This window comes from Psittacula echo (genome assembly GCF_963264785.1).
Source record: "Psittacula echo genome assembly, chromosome: 7".
NCBI classification, from domain to species: Eukaryota; Metazoa; Chordata; class Aves; order Psittaciformes; family Psittacidae; genus Psittacula; species Psittacula echo.
Window position 1 is genome coordinate 23400420 of NC_137740.1, and position 17363 is coordinate 23417782.

A 17363-nucleotide genomic window follows, 5' to 3' on the forward strand; every position below is an offset into this window, starting at 1 on the left:
TCCTAGCAGGATCTCAGAAGGATTGAAGAAAGGCTTAGGATTCTCGCTGTTTCACAGTAATGAAGTTCTGTACGCTAATTCTCTTTAAAAATACCGCATGTATAAAGATCTTATTTCTTTTCTGAAATTTTGCCAGAACTTTCAGAAACTTTGCCAGAACTTGACAGGGGAGCAAACCCCCTCAACTTGCCTTTAAACACCTGCATGAACAGCTACATTTCGCTAGAGAGGTGCTTATACTAGACGGAAAACAAATCAAACCAAAACAAACTACCTGTCACTATTAGCTACATGGCATTTAGACAACAGCCAAGAGCTTTAAAAGAGCCTGAGCGATACAATCTTTTTGTCCAACAGTGTTCTGATAACAAGAAGTGAGCCTGTATTGGGTTTGATTGGCAAGGTTTTGGTAAAAGGGCAGCAACAGAGGTGGCTTCTGTGAGAAGTTGCCAGAAGCTTCCCCTGTGTCCAACAGAGCCAATGCCAGCTAGCTTCAGGATGGATCCACTACTGGCCAAGGCTGAGCCCAATAGTGATAGTGGTAACACATCTGGGATAACGCAGACAAGAAAGGGGAAAAATTACCATGCGGGAGCAATTGCAGCCAGAGAGAGCAGTGAAAATATGGGACAGAAACAGCTCTGCAGACACCAAGGTCAGTGCAGAAGGATGGGGAGGTGCTCCAGGTGCTGGAGTCACGATTGTAAGTCATATTATATTTTCTTTCCCCTCTGCAGCTGAGGAGGGGGGAGTGACAGAACAGCTTTGGTGGACGCATGACATCCAGCCGAGGTCAGCCCACCACGTATACTCCTAATGCATTCCCCAAAACGTACAAAGGGATTTGGAGTATAAGGAACTACTTTATGAATTTATAAAGGAACACAATTTTCTAGGAACCCAACTATTTTATGAATTTATACGGACACCTTTGTGTATCCTGATTTTGTTTAGAAGATCACCATAGATTAATTCAAGCAACAGTTACTTTGCGTATAGAAAGGCAGACAGACAAAACCTTCAGAGAGCTACCTGCTCACCAAAGTTGCACTCCAGATTGTCCTGGCCTGCAGAAACAGACAACACTGCTTCCAGCAGGAGGAAGACATCCTTCCCTCTACTCTTCTGAACAACATACACATTGTTCTGCACACATTCATACACATTTGTTCAAATGATAAAAGATGGCAAGGTGGTGAAAGGCTGGTCACCAAAGATGGAGACTGCATGGAAGCACATCTCCAGAACCAAGCTAAATAGGCTGATGGCAATCATTGTTTCCCCAGCCAAGCAGCTAGCAGGGGTAGGCATCTGTGGCCGGTACTGCCTTATAGAGGATGTCTGGGCCTCCAAACCAGCACAGAGCAGGGCCAAAGGTGGGATGTGATGGTGATTAATAAGTCTAGACAGTGTTTCTATGTGTCTCAACAAGAGGACACCCCAATCAGGGAACTGGGAATTTTCTGAGCCTGCTGGCTTGTCCAAGTCACTTGTCCAAGGAAGCCATGCTTCTTGCTGGTCTGCCTGATACTCATGGTTATGACCATGGTTTTGCAGGTCTTTGCATGCTCAGATATTATCTAAGTTTAGCTCAGTAGTGGTGAATTACTAGACTTGCTGTTGTTTCAATCTGGGTAACTGTGCTATTGAGTTACTGCATTTCTTGTTGTAACACCACAGATAATCATATTCCTGATCTGTGCTTGCTACTGCACCATTATTTAGAGATAGACTGTTTATCCTGAAAGCTGTTGGTCTGTTGTCTGTTACTGTCTCTGGAACCTACAACTTGGTGGGGCCTCCTTGAGGGCTTATATTCAACAATTGGAAGAAACCCCAGGGATGAGGCAGAAATGCAGTATCCAGGGGCTAGAGGCAGACACAATCCCTCAGTGCTCAAAACACCTCAGTGCACTTTTGATAAGGACACTGGCTTCAACACTACATCTGTGATACATGCAATACAGCAATTTATTTTCATATAGCTACATAAAAGACAGCTTTCAGCTAAAGTAATAGAAACCCCTGCCATATTTCCTGTGCTGCTTATCTTTTCATATCTTCAATGATCTCTGGAAACCAAGTATTAATAGCAAACAAAAAGATATTATTCATTTGCACTGAAGGTTGTAAAAGATGTACAAGATACTGTACTATTTTAGAAACAGGCTGCACTACAATGGCTCTCACAAACTAATTCTGGCATTTCCTGACTTTTAAGCACTTAGCATTCTCTTAAGGTCATTTTTTAATGCTATTTATTACTATGCTAGTCTATTTGTCTCCTTCAAACAGTGCTCATTTTTCAAAACAAGTTTCCCAAATCCCTAGCGTTTCTTCTGTTAAGGCTGCTTTCTTTGCTGGTAGATTTTCACAGAATCTCCTTTGCTTAACAATATCTACGTGAGAGCACGCTAGGAAGTTAAGCAGAGACTAATTTTGGTAACTTATGCCACATTCATTCAATCAATTTCACATTTTACATTTTCAGTTTTCAATTGGAAGCTCCATTTAGTCTTATCGCCTTCTAAACACTCTTCTGCTCCACTGCTTCTTCTGTCTCTCCCGATTTCCTTCAGAGCATTTTTTGGTGGGATGCTGCAAGCCATATGTCCAGAATGGCCATTACCAGTCACGCCACACACCTGCATTAGCACACCTTAAAAGCACTGAGTTACCACCCTGTGATCCTCATTTCTCAGTGAACCTGCTGCACTGCACCCAACTGCTAGAGCTCCTATACCAATACACCTCCTGCAGGGTAGATTTATCCATTATAATGTTTCTTAACTGAGAAATCAATATAGTCCCTTTTCTTTCAAGTATATCTCTTTAGTATTTGCATCAGCTCTTGGACATGGGATGACAGAAACATTCTTTTAATACACTGACACAAGAAAACCCCCTACTACCATCCTGATAACACCATATAAAAGAACAGCAACAATAGCCAAGAGGATGCTATGGATGTACTGACTTGCTGTAGTGGGAATGGTGACTGAAGCCATGCTGTCCTTTGTGTCCTTGGGAAAAGCAAACAGGCTGCAGCACACCGGAGTTGGTGTCAAAAACAAATCTCTTCTGCATACCAGAGATAGGATTTATCTTCAAAGAGGAACTGAGCCATTAACAGGAAGACTGTCTGAGAGCTCAGGTCCTAATTCTGGGTCACTTAGCCTTTTGTATTTAACATTTGCCCAGACTAGGAAAACACGGTTAGGCTGCACATGAAAAAAGGTTCACTGGTATAGCTACATTCAGCTGGTGCAGTACAGCCCACACCAACAAAAAAAAAAAAAAAAAAAAGCTTTTGCTAGTATATTTATAATGGCTTGCGAAAAAAAACCTGATGCTGTTTATTTCACTCAGTAATTCTATAAGCTGTGTAAGGAACAACATTTTAATGCTAAGTAGCTTGATCTGCATTAGCAAATATACAAATATCCCACAACTTCATTGAAGAGATTCAAGTAGCAAAGTAGCTAAATAAGATACCCCCTTGTCAGACTTAAGTGTTGTGTTATTTTAAGTAACTTTCTTCCAAAACCACAGTCTTAGTCTACATTGACAAAAAAGAACTAACTCCAGGACTGCAGGGCCAGTATTTATTGCTTGGCATAAGACAAGCCTGCTCTTAGAAACACAATTTCATGAACATGCAAAATGATCTTGGTCAGCAGTTCTGCATCTCTTGAGGCTGGACATATTTTGAAACAGGTATATAAACTGCTCTGTGGTAGGTCAGATGGATTCACAGATTGGGTGGCAGTGAAATATCAGCAAGTGAACAACTAAATACCATGCAAACACCAAACCAGACATCTGCAATTTTCCCAAGCCTCCTCCACCCCCTGCCATTCCCACAAGCAGTTCAAAGGATTGAAGAGAATTAGCAAGCCTTGCAGAGTCACAAGTCTAATGGCAAATCAGGCTTTCAGCTCTTTATTATTATTATTTTCTCCCTTACAGATTTGTTATCCTGCTCTTGGTCCTGATAAGTCTTCACCAACGTGCGAATCATATGGCCTTGAGCCGATGTGCTGAAGCTGCTGGTTCAGGGCTGGACTCTGACCAGTGTGAGTCTGGGACAAGAAGGTATGTGGGGACAGTCCAAATACTGATAATTTTGGCAGTATAGGACAATTCTGATTATAGCTTCTTTATAGATTTTTCAAGGTTGGAAAAGACTGATTCAAGGCAAAAAAGCTTGAAAACTTGAAATCTCTTCTGAACTGTCAGGAAGTTTGGAATCATGTCAACTAAACATTTAAATAGTTAATTTTAATTCTTACCTTCTTCCAGAAAGTTATAAGCTGGCTAAAATTTTGACATAGAACTCCACTTTAAAAATGGCAACAACAAACATTTCTTTGGCCTTTTTGGAAAGCAATTAAATTCATCTGGGAATTGAAGCAAATATTTTCTTTCAACTGGGTTTGGATTTCACAAACTCCACTTACAGTTAAAACACATTGCTGTAAGATACCATTGTGACATGTCTTTTGACACTGGCAGTGGGCATTTCTGAGGAACCTTCCCTGGGGCTCCATGCATCAATGTTTGTTTTTGCTATTTTCTCTTGGGATCACTGCTGTAGCTCCACTACTGGTATCAGTCAAAGGAGACGGAAGAGTAGAAAAATACATCAGAGATGTCCTGGTGCTGGCCTCTGTCACCAGCACCAATAAGTAGTAGAACTTGTCACAGTGAATGTAGATCTTTACTATCATTTGCCCTTGATTAAAAACACCTCTAAATGCAAGAAGAAAGATGAGATTTTGGACACAGATAGGAAAAGGGAAGAGTCCTACACAGTGACAGGTGTTGCTCATTTCCAACTAAACACAAAATTAAAAGATTCTGTAGGACAGCAGACAAGTTACAGACAAAGACTAACCAAAAAGCAGCCCCAAACCAGATGCAGCCATTTGTCACATCCCTCATGAAAGTGCTGTGCAATGAATTATCTATCTGAAACTGCTCTTCATAAACACTAACTTATTCTCTTTCCCTGTTTAAATGGCACTGATTTTTGCAGACACTTTTACTGTGCTCTCATAGATCCTACCCTATGGAACAGGTTGCACAAACCATGAAAATATCTAGGCCTTCCTGACAGTGAGAAACTGTCTTCTTCATAGAAAAAATACACGATTTGTAAGTGAATCAATCTAGACCTGTTCTCCTAGGCTTAGAAGATCCTGCTAGATATTACCACACTGTGATATGTTGTAGTAATTGCATATATCCTGTCACTCACAACTCTATTTGCTATGTCATCTTTCATGTCCCTACAGGGATTCACTTTCTTTCTACTTACTCTTTGAGCATCAATCTCTTCCCTTCAATAATAATCTTCATTCTTCAGTCTCTATTTTCATTTTATAAAGTTGATAAGGTGTCAAGTAATTAATATTTTTCTACACTGCACAAGGTGATACCATCAGACTATTTTTGTCTAAGTACTTACAGATATTTTTGTATCAAGCTATACCTCAAAATTTCTCTGACTTCCAACCTATTCTTGTGCTTTCACTGCACAAAATCTCTCTTGCACGTACTCTATCAAAACTGCCTTGACAATAATTCCATAGTGGTGGCACATCATGAGAAAAGAGCTTTCTTATTATTCTATTTCTCAGTCTTAAAAATCTGTGAAATTCATAATGCTGTATTTTAAAAGCATTAACTGAAAGAAACCATACTTAGCAATATACCTGAAACAAACTTTCATTTATCTGTTTGCATTTTGTATATTTTCCCCTACTTTTTGGCTTTGACATACATGCTTGCATAATGATTTTACAATGTATTACAGACATCAAACATTTCTGTTCACTTTAAATTTCACACAGAACTAAGCTCCTTGGAGCTTTACTCCATTAAGGAACAAAGCAGATGGACAGAGAATAGAATGAGATGCTTATTTAGAGTTTTCAAATTACAACAGCCTTGTGATGATGCAAGCGCCCCCTTTCAGCTGCAAGGGCACTCTGCTCTTAACATCTCTTCCTTCTTCCTCCACACCCACTCCTTACTGATGGGTATCATTCTGTCCCTCACATTGTTTTCAAGATCTTCTTCTGCAGTCCAAAGAAATTCTGACCTATCTACTCTATCAACATTTTCCATGTTCAAAGCAGGAACCTCTCCACCTTCACCTCTTGTTGCCTATCACCTCACTTCGTGTTAACAGAAAACCTCCTCCAGCATCACCTTTCCAATACTTTTACTCTAAACCCAATCTTCAATTTTCTTTGTTAAGTAACCTCCCTCTTCCTCATTCACCTGGTCTTTTGCCTAGGCTCCCTGTACTTTTGGTCCCACCCATGGGCTTTTTTGATGCCTCTCCTACATACTTTTCAACCATTATGCTCTTCCCAAGCATCTCTTCCCATTGCTGCCTTGGGCCTTTGTTCACTTTTACTTTTAGATCACATTTCATAGAGCTTCTTTCAACACTGAATGACTTGCCAAGGAAAATTCATCTGAGTTGGCTCCCTTTCCCTTTCTCATCAAAGCTACAGGGGATATTTCAGAAAAATTAGAAGGTGCAAACCCAGAGTATCAGCTCTGTGTTTCTCTCTTTACTAGCAGTTATACTCCTATATGCTTTGTGTTTCTGAAAGGGGTTGTATGTACACTGCCATGTGTACAGACTTAGAAGCTAGATTAAAACAACATTTCATTTTCCTACAGAGTACTCACGACTCTGCCAGGAGTTCCCTTTTTCCTTTCACTCAACAGTAATCACAAATTATTTGAAAATCAGAATGGCAAATTTGACTCCAGCTACAAGCTTCTGAACCAAATTCCATTATCAGCATGTGGAGTCACACCTTCACCAAAGGCATGTCTGCTTGGCCCATCTGCATGCAGCCTTTCCAGAAACAAGTTATTTGCCATTGTGATAGTGTGGGCAGGCTCCTTTGAGAGCACACTGCAAAGACTCTGCAGCTCCATTTTTGGGGGTTACTGCTGCACTTAAACCCCAGACTCTGTATAGCCTGATACTGAATTTCTCCAGCTTCTGACAAAAAAAAAAAAAAAAAAAAACAAAACACAAAACAGGCTGTATTTAAAAATAGTATATAATGACTCAATACACCAGTGATACATCAGACTTCCGATATTTATTCCTCAGGATCTAAGCAAAAGACTCATCTTACTCCCAGCAAAATGCTTTCAATTGTATGTGGTAGGAGAAATTAAGAAGCCAGAAGTGCATGATTACCACCTCCAGATAATTACTTGTGATATAAGCCAGTGTTGTTTTCAATTACACTTCCTTAATGAGACGCATTGTTTCAGCCCAGCTGTGCTGGTACAGTACAGTTTCAGGAATAATTCTCACATGTCCTTAAGTTTCTTCAATATATACTTTAATTCCTTAGGTGACAGTCATGTCAGACTGGAAAAAGTATTACATAGTAAACAAACATCATGATATGGGCCTTCCCTTTTCCACGCGTTTGATCACCTCTCCTATGCATTAGCACTGACGATGTTCCCTTCTAGTAACTCAAGTCTTTCTCTAAACCATTTCCTCCTACTCTCCCTAAGCAAGGAAGTATTTCAGACCTTGTAAATAAACCTGATCAAAGCTGAAGATGAATAATATTTACACCAGAAACAGGCCTCATACTCTCAGCCTGTACACAGCCATACCCAGAAGCTTCAAAAGAATCAAAAAAATCCCACAAAAATCCACGTCATCTCCAAATGTAGGAAACCATGGTATTACTCAGATTTATGGGCATTTATATGTCATAAAAATCTATTTCAGTAATTTGAAAACATTCATATTTTATAGCTCCTCCTGATATATTTATTTCAAAATAGGATAAATCTACCCCAGAATCATTAAAAAAACAAACTCAGAAGCATTATCAAATGCTTCTAAAGCTCATGTATTCATGACAGTCTGTAGACATGAAATATCACAAGAAAAAACATATCTAGAAGGAAACTACCAACATTTGCTTTCAATCAACTAAAACATGCCTATTCTATAACCATATTTACATTACCTTCATGGCAAGGCACAATGCTAAGTACTACATGCTGTACACACACTCCCCCTCCCTCCCTGAGAATAATTTTATAATTAAGGCAAAGACAGTTGCAATAGCTTTAAGTGTTCATGCCAAGAGCCACCCAATCTTCCTTGCTGCATTTAGCAAGAGAGAGGGCAAACCTCTGTCTCAATTTACCTTGTAACTGCAGCAACAATGACTGTACAGTGTGAAGATTGCACACACCTTCTCTGCCCAGTATTCCCAATGCAGACACATACCCTTTTCCCCCAACATTACTGCATTTCTGCCTACCTTTATGTCTGCACTGATGTGAGGAGGTAGGTTTATAGAGCTGTGGTGGCTTTAACTACCATTAAAAGCAGCAATAACATAGAAAGATGTAGTGGCAGACTTAAAACTCAGGCTGTAAAACACCAGGAAGGAGTTTTGAAGGCACACAGTTTGTTGTCACTTCTTCCATACAACTGGCATCTGTGGCAGCTGGATTACAACTGTACACACCGTGCCATCCTTATGGAGACTAGGTTAGCTCTCCTTTTTACCCCTTTCACACATTTCAGTAGACTCATAAACAAAATAAAGGCAGACTAAAAAAGCTGCCATCTCCTTTTACCAATAAAGGCTACAAAGAAAATCCTGAGTAGCCAACGAGAGCTTCTCTCACCTCTTTCTCCCTGTTGAGCAGCACCAGCTGGCTGTCTGTCAGGATGCAGTATTTCCTCTCCCATGTTGTCGTTTCAGTGTAGGGGGACTGGCCGCAGGACAGTCTGTGTGTAGGTGGTCCTTTTACATCTGTGAACAGAAAACCACAGTGACAGAATCATTAGCACGTATCATTAGCCATCTTCTTTGCTTTTGCTTTTCTGCAGCTAGATGCAAACCAAACCTGCAACCTGTACTTTGCAGCACCTGTTTCAGCACACTGAAAGACAAAGCGCCAATCCTGGGAGGCACCCATGTGGAGCGCTATGCAAGATACACTATGAATACTTATTTATCTATAGCATGACTTACAGAAATGGCAATACCTGAGGTGAATATAAATGTCAAAGACTGAAATAAAATTAGAAGAAAAGATCAAGAGCTCTCACGAAAACATAGTATTTCCTCCATAACCTTCTCAAAACCATGGTTAAAGGGGGCAGGGCCCTGAATGTACTCAAAATCTTAACAAACTAGGTTATTTGAGACTAAGGATAGACAGACACATAGGAAGGAAGATAGGGATCAAGGAAGGCAGACTTGAAGAAGGGAGAAAAAAAAATCAAAGGGATAGGCATTTAATTGAGAAGGGCTTACTAGCATCTTCTGGTAGGGAAGCTATTTGATTAAATTGTGACAGATAGGAGTCTTCCAGCATTTTCAATTAGCCACAGCTGCTGTAGTGACAAAAATTCAGTCTCCCCTTTGTCCCCCTAAAAAAATCCAAACCAAGCCAAGCCAAAATCAAACTTCTTTGGCTCCCAGTGCTGATCTTCTAAAATTTTAAATGAATTCCCCTTACGTCTCTCAGGCTTGGGCTACGTATTACACGTGCCTCTTACTACTAAGAAGCTTTCTGCAAAACTGGGAAAGTAAAGCACATGAACAAGTGCAGCAGACAGACGGACTTCACTGCCAAGCAGCCAAGCCCAAAAGCAAAGAAAGCTGTGGAGCCACAAGGTACACTGTCAGCACTACAGGAAGACTGGGAACAAAGAAGGCTGTCCTAGGAATTCAAGTATGCAATCAACTTATAAAAATCTCTTTACAGGAGACAGAAATGTGATATGAATGATAGAAAAAGGAGGTATGTAACAGAGCTATGGATAGCACCATTTATATAAATTTAGAAAATTTCAAGTTGTCTCTTTCTAAAGTTTTGAGATTAAAGTCTGGTTGCTTTGTAACATTGTTTCATTTTTATCTTGCACTCTAATTTCATAAAACTACTTGCATTGCTCTAAAAATCAGCCATTTTCAATGTATACACTGTAGATTCCTGAGACTACCTGTAAGAGATCTAAAACAGACACTGCAAGTTAAGGGACTTGCTGTACAGGAGTCCAAGACCACCTTCAACTATTTCAGGAGCCCCTTAGGCAAAATGAGTGTCCAAAACCAAAGTGTTTTGTGACGTTAGCCTCCTCCTAGTACACATAGTAACCCACTGCTTGCAAAGAGCTGAGCACAGTTGCTTCCTGCAGCTTCTACCCAGCTTCACCACTAGAGGCCAGCGAATCCTCAAACACCCAGCTCCTTCTCAGCTGCAAGAAGAGCACAAATCCAAACACAAGCCTTAAACGTGGAGTAAGGAACCCCTCCAACAGGCATCATCCCTTGCAGACCCTGTGAATGCCAACGCCCCCTAATTATTAAAAAGCTGCAACATGTTCATGCTCTTTTGCTGCATATAATAACAACTTTGCCTCTGCATTGAAAGGAATGTGTTAACCTTTAAAGTCTGAGAATTAAGTTCAAAGACGGCTTTCAGCAAGTACTCAGTTCAACCTCATGTTGCATTAGGATTTTTGTGATCATTCAGAAGAATGCTTGAAAGAGGCAATCTGATACCTTCAAGCAAGAAAATGAGGAGGACTGCATGGCTTCTACTGCTCTGAATAATACAGAAATGCACCTTTGCTCCCTTAATTTCAGGTGACTTAATAAGGGAAGAAGCTGAGATTCAGAATCAGGCTCCACACTGTTACCTCTCCTAATGAAGCTTGATTTCCAGTAGTGACAAGTAACATTGTGTGTCTCAGAATTGCCCCAAACTCTACTAAGGCATAAGCATAATTAAGAGAAACCACCACAGCCTCTGTGGAGTGTATTTGTGCAAACTCCTAGAGCACAGCAGACTCTCTCACAAGTTATGTTTTTGTCCATCTTATAGACATTAACTTTCCAGGTAGATTTTTGGCACAAGTTCAACTCACGTTTATCATGGTGTCCGACCAAAAACCTAACCAGATGCAAAATAAAGCCACTAGTGCTCCTGCTTAGACCTTGGTTTCCCAAACAGCAGCACATGAATCCTAGTCACGCCTCAGCAACATAAACCTATGAGCAATGGGACTGACAGAGGGAAGATAAGCAAGAATGATGAAGCCACAGACTCCTAGCATGAGTTTGCAACACAAATGTGAAGACCAGAGCTCTGGGGATACTCTCTTGGGTAATGAAAGCATACAATCAGTCACCAAGGGGAAAAAAAGATGAAGGCATGCTCCATCCTGCTCATGTGGGTGGGCTAGCAGTGAGACACTGCCTCCAGCTGCTATGCTAAGTGATAACCAAGTAAACACTGTTTTGAACTGCTGGTAGACTTTCTCCTGGCAAAAGAAAACCCTTCTGGACCATTAGCTCCAGCACAGAATCTACAGTCACGACTCACCCAGCCCCAGAAGACTTTTGCATTATAATTTCTACTAACTACCAGCCTTGGCAGAATACCATCCAACTGATCTATGGGCTGCACAAAGGAATTAAAGAACAGAATGACTTCTTCCACTGCAATAACAACTCCAGGACTTAACTGAGTCATCAGGCGCCGCGGGCCAGCCATGTCTCTGCTGCCAAGTGGGTTGGCTACAGCAGAACAGCCTTCCACAGCCTGCTGGCAGAGTTACCTGTCATCTCTGTCTGGAGCTGTCAATCACCACTAGAGAACACCACAGCATTAGTATTTTGTGTTTTCATTGGTATCCTTTTGAACACGTCAGGACACAATCCCACTACCCCTGAATGCTGTCCAAGCACTCTCTTTAACAAAGAGGAGCAGTTGCAAGTTGATTTTCTGATATATCAAACCCCGTAACTTCAGTCCTTTCCCTGAGGCTGATGCAGCAAGCCCATGGCACAAACTAGACGTATGCTGAGTACACATTACAAGAACACTCACTGCAACAAAAGCCACAGCATACCTTTGGTGTATTTGTCCCACCTATTTATATTATTTCTCATGTAGCCCTCCTGTGTGGTTGACCTCTTTGGAGCCTCTCACAACAGCTGTAACTTCGAAACTTACTCTGAAGTATGTTACCAGTTTAGGCTGAAGACTCTTCAGGACTTTACACAGTATCACATATACACTCGGTCACTTTACAAGCCCTGTTCTGCTTTCCAGTACTCTTCATGTTCAGCTTTCATTTTACATTCTTGGTTCCAACTTTTCACATGAATGTAATAAAAACCCAGCAACCTCTTGCACTAATGCCCAATTAAAGCCAATTTACCACCAATGTTTGATTTGCTATGGAAGTGAGTGGCAAGAAGTCCATGTGTAACTAAGATCACTTACACTACTGGGAAACACCGAAAGTTGGGGCTGTCCTTTCTAATTTTGGGGCTGCTATCTATCAGTTTACACAGGAAGGCTTGTGCTTTGGAGGGCAGCTTATTGATGAATGCAATTTCAGACAGGAGTTGGGGGAGAGATCAGGGAGATGCATCTGAAAGCTTTGAGTTTGCAGATGCTACGTGTGGGACGGGCTCATGCAGCCACACACCTAAATATGCAAGTTCTGGTGACAGAAAGATTTCTTTCTCTGGTCTGATGCAATCCTTTCCGTTCTGCATCATTACAATGAGGCATTCAAGCAAGCAGATCAGTTAGTCTACACACACAGGATTAAAGGTCATGCTTTATGTGCCTTCAAATGCTAATATCGGTTAAGTAACAGCTTGGAAAAAATCCCCTTCTCAGTACATCCTCCCCTGCTGAACTGAGAAGAGCACCACTGCCTGCCTGCCTGCCACATTTGACATAGTTGAAGACTGGAAACAGCGTTGTTTTTCCTCAGGGTTCTGAAATGCCATTAAGCATATTATAAATATCCACAAAGCTCCCTTTCTCTCAGCCAAATGACAACTTGTACCTTATTATTCTTTAAGTACAGAGCTTATTTTAAAAAAGGGGGGGAAAAAAAGGGGACCATTTCTGTCATAACCACATAACAACCACAACCAAAGTGTTGATGGATGTAAGGTGAGGGAAGAAAGAGAAAAGCAGACAGTGCCAAGTTGGTCCCACGGAAAGGGTAAGACATTTTATGAAAACTAATGGCAGTTTAGCAGTATTTAGGGAGTAGCACTAGTGCTAAAGGATGGGAACATTTCTGTATCTTTCACTGCAAGTATGCAACAATTGTTTTTTGAAAATTCCAAATGCATTCGCAAGTGGAGAATAATTTCCAAAAAGGAAGTAATGAGGAGGATCAGAAAATTATTTCCAAGAGATGACGGGCATTCCGATGTCCTTTAGTCCCCAACAGCTCTGCAACTCAAAGAGCAGCATCTTCTCTCCTCTTCAGAGCTAGTGAAAAGGACAAAACTTGCAGAAATCAGGCCAACAAAACTAGATTAAAGGTAAATTCGTGTCTTCAGTCCTTTTGCCAAAAAGTGTACTCCACCTACCATCAATAAAAACACAGAAATAAACCTTCATCCCAGTGATGACAAGAGCACCGCTGGCATGTTTCAGAGCTCCTTTTTTTGAACCATGCTCTTCCCATGGAGAAATCAAGGATTTACTGAAGTACTTGCCAAATTTTCATCAACTTTATTAGGGTCTGTATTCAGTTCCCAGGATTTCCAAAAAGAAGCTGCCAAGCAGCTGAGTAACTAATGTAGAGGCCAAGTTTGTAGGCAGGGAAGATTTTTTTCCTCTGAAGAGAGATTAGGAGGAGCCCTAACACCTTTTGACAACAGGTCTACTTGCCCAATGTCAATGTTTCCATGGTGTTTTATGTACATAGAGACAGAGCTCAGAGAACTTTAGATAAGTGCTGTCATCTGAGAGCTTTTCAGTACCTCAAGCTATGAAGCTGTGCACAAGCATCCAGTCCAGTTCGAACAAGCATCAGTTTGAACCTTTATCAAGCAATTGAACAGAAACTGAAACAAGCCTTACTATTGGCATGAAGCTTCAAAGATGAATAATAATTAAAAGTCCTTCACTAAACTTACACCACCTCTAAAATCTGATGCAGCTCATGATTCAAGGAAAAGATGAGTAGAAATGGTATACCTTTCTAATAAGAAATACCACATCTTAGCACATTTCATTCCCTTAAACTTGCATCTTGTAATAAGGCAGGATTTCCACAAAAGAAGTCACAAATGTGAGTGAAAATAAACAGCAATAGCACAGTTACACGAAATACAGCTGTGTGTATATGCAACTATTTCAGACAGCTGTATGACACTCAGATGAAGATCTGCAGGATCTGGACTTAAAACAGAAGACAATTCAAGTGCTGCTGCCCTGAGAGCAGACACAGGCGTCAGAGCAACCCTGGCTCAACTAAAAGAGAGCCAATCTCCCAACATTTACACAGAGCAGATGACAACAGAGGTTAGTTACCGAGGGCCTGCAAGGAAAAGCACAATCAAGACAACTTCCACTTTCCCTCATGCTGATATATATAGCTTTTGTTTACATTTCTTATTTCTCAAACCAAGTCCCAGCCATATGCAAGTTTCTGATCCAAGCAGGACTGCAGACAGACACTATCAGAAACAACTGATCAAAGAAAACCTACCACGATGAACAAATTCACTTGGAAGAAGGAGGGAACACTCATCCGCCAAGTTTGTATGGACAAGTACCACAATCTCCCAACAAAGAACATACAACACTCACGACATTGTATAATATAAGGAAAATTCAGCACATACCATCTATGTGGTAATGCAGAGACTCTCATGCTACAGAGAAAACATGATGCTCTTAGGGTTGCTTAATTCTTATCTAAATCACAACATACTTAAAGATATGACCAGTACACATTACAGAAATAAAATCATTAATCCTGCCATTTTATTTCAACATGGGCAATGACTGTAGGTGTTCTAGGAAGCTTCTTGTAGCTACTGTGACATACAGCACTGCTGAGTTGCCCCTCTCAATCACTGTGTGACATGGCTCCATTCTGTAGGAGGTACCTACATTTTCGTGGTCAGCAACAGATCTCAGTGGTGGAGTAGCTGCTATTTTAAGTGTAGAAAGCATGAGCAGATCCTTTAGAATTACAGGCACGCTATTTATGTAGGATGTTATTACAGAGGTAAGTCTTTGTGAATTCTTTCTGTTATATTTAATAGCTGCACTCAAACTTCATTACACGTGCAACAACTAGCCCTCAATTCAACTGAATCCAGTTGCTCTCCTCTGGCAGCTGCATGCAGTGATAACCAAATGCTTGTATGGAAACCTAATATTGTGGGTCGGAGGTAAGGAAAGCTTAGTCAAACCATCAGATTTCAGAGATTTCAAAAGCTCTCATGCCAACTGGTTGCAGCCAGAACTCTACCTGGAAAATCCATTCTGCACAAAGCCGTAAAAAGTTTTAAGTAGGCAAAAATGGTATTTTAGAAGCTGGCAGAAGCCATGACCAGTGCCATGACTTTCTCAGATTCTAGGGCATTTGGCACTGTGACACAAACTCTTCACAAGACCGTTAATTTTTCTAGTATTGGCCAATCTTGCCTATTAACTTTCCACTAATTTTTATTGAACGGCAGTGATCAGACATAGTCTAAAAAATGGTTTTCCATTATCTTAGTGGAGAATCTTATATGCCACAGACAGATTCACATAAAAACTGTTCAGTTGGGTGCAGTTTTCATTCTCTGTACCCTCACAGAAATATCACTATGGCAATTTTTCTGCTTATCGTGTGTGCTTCCACTTCCCTACCATCAGTATGCCAAGTGTGGGTGAATGAATTCCTTAAAATTCAGAGATGAGAAGTCTGAAGGTATCTGCTGATCACTGCTTATGGGTAAGGTTTTCAGTGTTTTTCCCCTCCTGTGAATGAGGACTGTGTGTCTCTTCCGAAAACAGTAAAAAGCACAGATTTTTTCCACCAGCTGCTGAAAAGCTTTGATGAGATTTGTGACGGGGTGGGAAAAGGGTCGCCTTTCTGCTCTGAATTTGCCATGTGCAGCAGTCTCACCTCAACACAAGATTAACCTTTACAGCTCAAACAGCAAGCATCAGTATTTTGCCCACTACCAGAGCTACTAGCCAGACTCTTGAGCTTCCTACAGTTTTTGTACATAAAAAAAGAGTAAGAAACAATTTTTATTTGGGAAGGGCTGAGCCATCAGATGAATGAATATCTAATAGCTGTATTCTTTACAACCCCCAGGAGACAAAATATGGAATGCTACTGTTCTACAGGCTTGGCATCTCCCAGAAGGATGAGCTCTTGTTGCCTCTCCTCTCCGTCGCTGACATCATTCCCACCCCTTCATTCCTTCCCTAGGAGAGATTTAACTTGTTTGCACAAGAGACAGCCATCGGCAAGCAAGGTAGAGCAGGCTCACTCCCCCAGCTGAGCTCCCAGACAGCTCTGCCAATTTAACTTGGTCCTGAGTCAGTACATCTGCCTTATTACTTGCAACGTTGCCACTTTGCCTATCAAAAGCTTAGTAGTTTTCACACCAACGCTGAGACTACAGAAGAAATCAGCCAGAATTTTCCCTTTCATTTCCCCATAATGCATGTAATTCAAAAATCAAACCTTTCCCAAGACCTGTACTAACACATTTACTACCCTCAGACCCTAATACTTGCTAACATAGCTCCGTGTTCCCTGGTACCCAAGTGCTCTGCAGAAGCTAAAGAGCACAAATTCAGTTAGGACACAACCATGCATGCAGTTTCACCAAGATTTTCTTTTCAAAATGGAAAATCATGGAGCAGTTCCAAAAAAGAAACCACAAGTCTTAAAATCTTACAAGTAGTTTAGTGAGCAGATGCTGAGCGTGCCAACAGTCTCGAGCTTTCTTGCTCTAGTCCTAAAAAATGAGAGCTAAGGAGCTAACAGGATAAGCAAAAATTAGACATAAAGCTAAAATTGGCCTGGCAGGCTAATTCTGACTGGAAACCAGAAAGTTGCACCAGCTCACTGTCACCATGCAGCTTCTTTGAGCAAAAGGTGTGGGAGCTCTTAATAGCAGTTTAAAACTGCCAATTAGCATGAACGCTGCTGAGCTCCTCTAAGCTTCTTATGCGGTGCATAACTGATCGCTAAACTTACAAGGAGTAATTGATCCTTGCTTCCCTCAGCTACTTCTCCCTGTTCTCATGGTTTGCACCCAACCAGGTTCTATGAGAGACAGCGTGAAAGATGTGTCTATCGGGAGACATCAGCACCTTCTTGAATGGATCGATGCCAGGAACCTCAAATCATGCAATCATCTGCACACTTGGTAGCTCAACAAGTGGAACCAGAAAACACAACCCAACCAAGGTGGGGACAGTACAAAACATGCAGGTGCACTTCATGCTCATCCCAGCCTCCTGCACGCCTGCAAACAAGCAGGTCATTGTGC

General features: G+C 41.1%; 1 protein-coding gene across 1 annotated transcript in view; it reads right to left on the reverse strand.

Moving 5' to 3' along the window:
- RASAL2 (RAS protein activator like 2) overlaps positions 1-17363 on the reverse strand; it is a gene marked incomplete at both ends in the record, with an annotated part of 181649 nt that overhangs the window by 88086 nt on the left and 76200 nt on the right. Inside the window, one exon of the mRNA XM_080623042.1 lies at positions 8704-8831. Within this exon, the coding sequence (XP_080479168.1) occupies positions 8704-8831 (128 nt within the window). The remainder of the gene's footprint in view (positions 1-8703; positions 8832-17363) is intronic.